This window comes from Otolemur garnettii, unplaced genomic scaffold, assembly GCF_000181295.1.
Source record: "Otolemur garnettii isolate 467f Iridium unplaced genomic scaffold, OtoGar3 scaffold00040, whole genome shotgun sequence".
Classification (NCBI taxonomy): domain Eukaryota; kingdom Metazoa; phylum Chordata; class Mammalia; order Primates; family Galagidae; genus Otolemur; species Otolemur garnettii.
The window spans coordinates 614,298-620,964 of NW_003852435.1; the positions used below are offsets into that span (position 1 = coordinate 614,298).

Genomic DNA, 6,667 nt, shown 5'->3' on the forward strand with positions numbered 1-6,667 from the left:
GCTGCTTGGGAGCCTGAGGCAAGAGAATCGCTTAAGCCTACGAGTTTGAGGTTGCTGTGAGCTGTGACGCCACAACACTCTACCAAGGGCAACATAATGAGACTCTGTCTCAATAAAAAAAAAAAATAGTCTCCAAACTTGGTTGATTATCAGAACAGATGGCCTGGAGACTGTTTTCAAAAAGCACAATCCCTGATTCAGTATATCTGAGGTTGGGTTTAGGCATCTATAATTTTTAAAAAATCAGCTGATGATCAGGAGTTTAGTTTCATATTGCTTGCTTTAGAGTTTAAGGAAATGAGTTATAGAAAAGTCTTTTTTTTTTTTTTTTTGGTCTTAAAAAGTGAAAGCCATTGAGAGAGGGACTGTGTATATCCGTGTTGGGGAGGTACGTGTAGGGGAGATGAGCAGACTAATAGGAAAGCAAGTAACTGTAGTACAAGGTGATCTGTGGTGTGCCATGAAGATGACTCCAAGTGCAAGAGGTTTCAGAGAAGAGAAAAAACATATTCCAATTACTGGGACCAGAAAGGTAGAGATGGTAAGAGACTGTTAGGGAAGGGCATCCTTTGGGATGAGGTTTTAGCAGAGTTAATGGCACACCCATGATAATGATATGTTATATAAGTGGCATTATAGAGGTCCACATAATTTTCAGAAATGACATTAGGAAGGTTGACCACATTATGAAGTACATTGAAGGTGGCACTCATGGCTCATGGTGGCGGGTTCGAACCCAGCCCCAGCCAAACTACAACAAAAAATAGCCAGGCGTTGTGGCAGGTGCCTGTAGTCCCAGCTGGCTGCTTGGGAGGCTGAGGCAAGAGAATAGCCTAAGCCCAGGAGTTGGAGGTTGCTGTGACCTGTGATGCCACAGCATTCTACTGAGGGCAATAAAGTGAGACTCTGTCTCTTAAAAAAAAAAAAAAACAAATACTGTCTCAGTATTCAATTCAAGTACATTGAATACTGAGTTGAGTTGTGTCTCCTTAGTAGGCAAGAAGCGACCAAAGAAGAAAAGTTACCAGAAAACTTGGCTTTAGTTTAGGAAGACTAAGCAGGGCAGGAAAACATAAGCAGGAAAATAGAAAATTAATCAAGACTTTTGCAAGAATCTAGATGAAAGTAATGAGCTCTTGAATGATAGTAGAAATGAGAAAGGCAGGATATACACTTACCAACTGCAGTTAGAGCGTGGGATGAATTGAAGGTGGTCTCTCCTCCAGCTTCTATGTTAAAGCCGGCCATAGCAAGTGCCCGTGAAATGTCTGTTAAATTGCAGAATGTCAGAGTTTTCTACTTGGATAACAGGGAACATATGGTGGTGTCATTTATAGAAATAAAGAGGAAGAGCTAATTGGGGTGAAAAGATAATCAATTTGGTTTTAAATACCTAAAGTCTAAAGTATCAAAACATTCATTCTTGGCTGGTCTGAGGGCAGTGGCATTTACATCTAATTGATCACAACCAGTTATAGATTCCTTTGTTCCTTCTCCACTCGCACTGCTTTACCTGACTTAGGTTTAGGAGAAAAAAGACATTCATCCTTACTCCATAATTAAGCTCTATAAAGCTGTAGTCTTAAACATTAAGTTCCTTCTGTCCTTGTTCCTTCTTATTTTATACATGTGACTTTCAGAAAATATTTAAACTGTTAAAATAGAAAAGTCAGTTTTCCATTGTAAAGAACTTATGTATAAAGCTAAAATATGAATTGATTTTTGTTGTGGCACAGGTGGGAACAAGAGCCCAGTCAGAGAGAATCCGGACATACAATTTCACACAGGATAGAGTCACTGACCACAGAATAGCATATGAAGTTCGTGATATTAAGGTAATATTACTGAGGATGCTTTGTGTACCTTTGTTTTTAAGAGAAAACATAGTCAAATTCTAGAGCAGTGGTTCTCAAGCGGTGGGTTGCGACCCCTTTGTAACAATGAAAATACATTGTGGCATTAGGAAGGTTGAGAACCACTGTTCTAGAGAGTTATATCTAGAATATTACCAAGTAGGCTTGGCACCTATAGCCCAGAGGTTAGGGCGCCAGCCACATATACTGGGGCTGGCAGGTTCGAACCCTGCCCAGGCCTGCTAAACAACAATGACCACAACAACAACATTAAAAAAAAAAAAAAAATAGCCAGGCACTGTGGCAGGTGCCTGTAGTCCCAGCTACTTAGGAGACTGAGGCAAGAGAATCGCTTGCGCCCAAGAGTTTGAGGTTGTTGTGAGCTGTGATACCACGGCACTCTACTGAGGGTGACATATTGAGACTCTGTCTCAAAAATAAATATTACCAATTTAAAGTAATTTAAATTGTATAAGTAATAAGTAATTTAAAATCATTAATTAGGCCACCTTATGTTGGTACCCCCAAATTTGCAAATATTTTTATTAGTTTGTTGCTAAGAAAAATAATCTTTATGCCAGTTTGAAATAGTTATCTTTTAAAAATTCCAAATTCTTTGTTATATGGTCACAATGTATTAACATATATTCAGTCTACGTATATACACATGTGTAGTTTTCTATTGGTAGGTTAACAGATTACCACAAATGTAGTAGCTTAAAACAATACCCACTTTTTAGCTCATCCTTTCTCAAAGTCACCTATCTGGGCACAACTGAACTCAGTAATCTGCTCAGGGTCTCCCAAGTCTGAAACCAAAGTATGGCATACTTTTCTGGAGCTCATAATCCTTCTGGAGCTGAGGGTCCTCTTCCAAGCTCATGTGGTTGTCAGGAGAATGTCATCATCTTGAATTGTAGGACTGAAGCCCCCCCACACCCCGGCTGGCATTCAGCTGGGAATCTGCCTTCAGCTTCTGAATACTGCAGGAAGATGCTTCCCGTGTGGCTTAATCCAGAAACCCTCTCTCCCACTTTGAATCTCTTTCTTCAGGAGTGAGTCAGGCTTTTAAGGGCCCACCTGGATAATGTTTCTTTTGATTAACTCAAAGTCAAGGGATCAGTCACCTAAGCCCTGGAGTGATATTCCATTATATTCATAGGTTCTGTCTGAATTTATAGGAGGAAATTATACAAAATATGTACACCAGGGGGCATCTGGTGTACATATTCTGCCTACACAATCTGTGTGTTTGTTAGATTCAGGTTCTACAATTATGCGACTGAGGAAAAGACCCTGTCAAGATTGTTTGAACATTAACCTCCCTAAGTGCCATCTAGCCAGGACCACTGACAATAGCACATTAATGATGAAGCACAGAAAAACTTCTCTTTCATTGCCACTGAAGGAGGCAGTAAACTGATTCCCAACAAAGAGTGTGGAAAAGGCAGGAGAAAGTTCTGATCCTTTTCCTTGATGCCGTATGATACCTAATGCTTCTTTCATCAGTTGATTCTGTCCCAGTCTATACTCAAAATGAAGTCTTAGTTTTACAAGAGAAATGCTTATGTTTTAAATACGTTTATAAATTTCTGTATATCTTATGCCACGTCGTCAGCAGTATAAGGCTATCTTACATAGAAACATTAATATCTGTGGCTGGGCACAGTGGCCTGTAATCCTAGCACTCTGAGAGGCCCATGTGGGTGGATTGTTTGATGCTCAGGAGTTCAAGACCAGTGAGACCCCATCTCTACTAAAAATAGAGATTAGCCGGCTATAGTGGCACATGCCCATAGTCTAGCCACTTAGAAGGCTGAGGCAAGTGACTCTTGAGCTGTGAACTATGACACAAGGCACTCTACCCAGGGCGAAAGAGTGAGACTCTGTCTTAAAAAAAAATGAGACTGTCTCAAAAAAAAAAAAACCATAATGTCTGTATCAAGAAGGAGAAAATATTTGCCAATTTCCTTTTCCTCAGGAAACATACACTATTAGCCAAACATGTTTGGCCATATTGTTCTTATTAGACCATATTTTTTCAGTTTTTCAGGTAGCAGTGACGAGTTTTTTCTAAGACAGCCAGGTTCTTATTATCCGTAATGGGCACGTGCATGCAGCTTGCACACTATAGTATTCAGTTGTGAAACAGAGGCAAAGTAACTGGCTGTTTTTTAGTCTTTTTTTTTTTTTGAGACAGAGTCGCACTTTGTCACCCTTAGTAGAGTGCCATGGCGTAATAGCTCACAGCAACCTCAAACTCTGGGGCTCAAGAGATTCTCTTGCCTCAGCCTCCCAAGTAGCTGGTACTATGGGCGCCCATCACAATGCCTGGCTATTTTGCAGTTTGGGGCCAGAGCTGGGTTTGAACCCGCCACCTCCGGTATATAGGGCTGGCGCCCTCTCCTTTGAGCCACTCATGCCCATCTATTTTTAGAGACTGGGTTTCACTCTGGCTGAAGCTGGTCTGGAACTCCTGAGCTCAGGCAGTCCACCCTAGGCCTCCCAGAGTGCTAGGATTATAGGTGTGAACTACTTTGCCTGGTCTAGAGACAAGGTCTAATCTTGCTCTTCCTTCCAGGCTGGAATATAGTGGTATAGTCATAGCTCACTGTATCATCCAAGTTCTGGGCTCAAGCAAGCCTCCTGCATTAGCCTCTCTGGTAGCTGGAAATACAGGTGTGCATCCCAACGTCTGACACTTATTTTTCTTAGTTTTTGAAAACATGGAGTCTCACTGTGTTGTCCAGCCTGGTCTGAAACTCCTGGCCTCAAGTGATCCTCCCATTTCAGTCTTGGTTGTCATTATCAGTATCTTTTTACATCAGTTCCAAAGGTGAAATCACCTGGGCAATGTCATAATAATTTGAACTACATACTGATTTTATAAGCAATTTCATATTATGCTCAAAATGGCAAATCTTAATTTTAAAATTACATCATGATGATTTTGCTTTCTATTTAGTTTGAGAGTTTGAGGTTTTACTATATGCTGATACTTTGGGGAATACAAAGATATATAGATATACTCTTTCCTTACAGTCTGAGATAAGTCTGTACACTTACCTTAAGTTCAACTTTAAGACCATTCAAGGAAAACTAAAGCCAGGCGGGGTGGCTCATGCCTATAATCCTAGCACTGTGGAAGTCTGAGGTAGGTGGATTGCTTGAGCTAGGGAGTTTGAGACCAGCCTGAGCAAGAGTGAGAGCCTGTCTCTACTAAAAATAAAACAGCTAGCCAGGTATTGTGGTGGGCACCTGTAGTCCCAGCTACTTGGGAGGCTGAGTTAAGAGGCTCACTTGAGCCCAAGAGTTTGAGGTTGCTATGAGCTATGATATCATGGCACTCAACCCCAGGGCAACAGAGTGAGAGTCTGTCCTCCCACCACCACCAAAAAAAGATTAAATATAAAATTAGTTCATACCTACTTCAAAACTGTTCTGTGTTCCATATGCCAACATTAGAGTATTTCCATAAAGCCAGTGTCTAAATTTTGAACATTTCTAAAATATGGGTTGTGCAAATTCACTAATCCCAACAGCTTAACTACACAGAACTTACATTATACATGAAAAGCACATGAAGCCACTAAGCCATTTTTCAGAGAACTATAGGGAGTACTATAGGGACATCCATTTCACCCAGTCACATTGTTTAGAGGTAAACAAAAGACATTGTTTTTTCCTCAATGTTTTTATTCTGAAATTTTTCAATAATGGCTTGGCAGCCGTAGCTCAATGAGTAGAGTGCCAGACACATACACCAAAGCTGGTAGGTTTGAGACCGGCCCAGGCCTGCTAAACAACAATGACAACTGCAACAAAAAAAAAATAGCCAGCCATTGTGTCAGCTGCCTATAGTCCCAGCTACTTGGAAGCCTGAGGCAAGAGAATTGCTTAAGCCCAAGAATTTGAGGTTGCTGTGAGCTGTGACACCACAACACTCTACCAAGGGTGACATAGTGAGACTGTCTTAAAATAAATAAATAAAATGAAATTTTTCAATCATACATAATGTTTAAAGGTTAGGTCAGTGAACACTATACAGCCTACACTTAGATTTGACAATTGTTAACATTTTTCTCTATCTGCCTTCTCTTTCCTACCTCTCTACACCTGTGTTATGTAAACCAATTTAAGAATAAAACTGTTCAAGACCAGCCTGGGCAACACAATGAGACCCTGTCTCTACAAAAAAGATTTTTTTTAAACTAGCCAGGCATGGTGGTGCATGCCTATAGTCCTATTTACTTCAGAGTCTGAGACAGAAGCGTCTCTAGAACTCAAGAAGTCAAGGTTACAGTAACCCATGAGCACATCACTGCACTCTACCAGCCTGGGTGAGAGAGTGACACTACCTATAAAGAAAAAAAGAAGGAAAAAAGAAAAAAAAATTATAAACACTGAATGGATTAAATAATCTAAATTTGGAGGGTTGGCAGGAGAAAGGTGAATTGGAATGGTCTGAGCCAGATCCCCAGGATTTGTCAGGGCATAATGTGCACATTAACGTGGCAACAAAATACTTGAGTGATTGAGACCTTTCAGTCTTGTCTTTCCTTTGGTAAATAACATCATATGAGTGAGAAGGGTGGAATTGTCAGGGCAGAAAAGCTACCTTCTTCACTACGGAGAAAGAAAGAAATTCAGCAAACATTCTCCCAGAGATGGTTGGAGAACCTAGGATGGTGTTGTCATAAAAGCCAAACAGTGGAACTATTTAAAAAGGAAGGTGGGCTCGGCACCTGTGGCTCAAGCGGCTAAGGTGCCAGCCACATACTCCTGAGCTGGTGGGTTCAAATCCAGCCCAGGCC

The 6,667-nt window shown here is 40.8% G+C and overlaps 1 protein-coding gene across 1 annotated transcript in view; it reads left to right on the forward strand.

Moving 5' to 3' along the window:
• Positions 1-3,139, forward strand: part of MTRF1 (mitochondrial translation release factor 1) — a 34,120-nt gene extending 30,981 nt beyond the window's left edge. The window contains exons 9-10 of the mRNA XM_012805377.2: positions 1,737-1,835; positions 3,113-3,139. Of these exons, the coding sequence (XP_012660831.1) occupies positions 1,737-1,835; positions 3,113-3,139 (126 nt within the window). The remainder of the gene's footprint in view (positions 1-1,736; positions 1,836-3,112) is intronic.
• Positions 3,140-6,667: the final 3,528 nt, after the last annotated feature.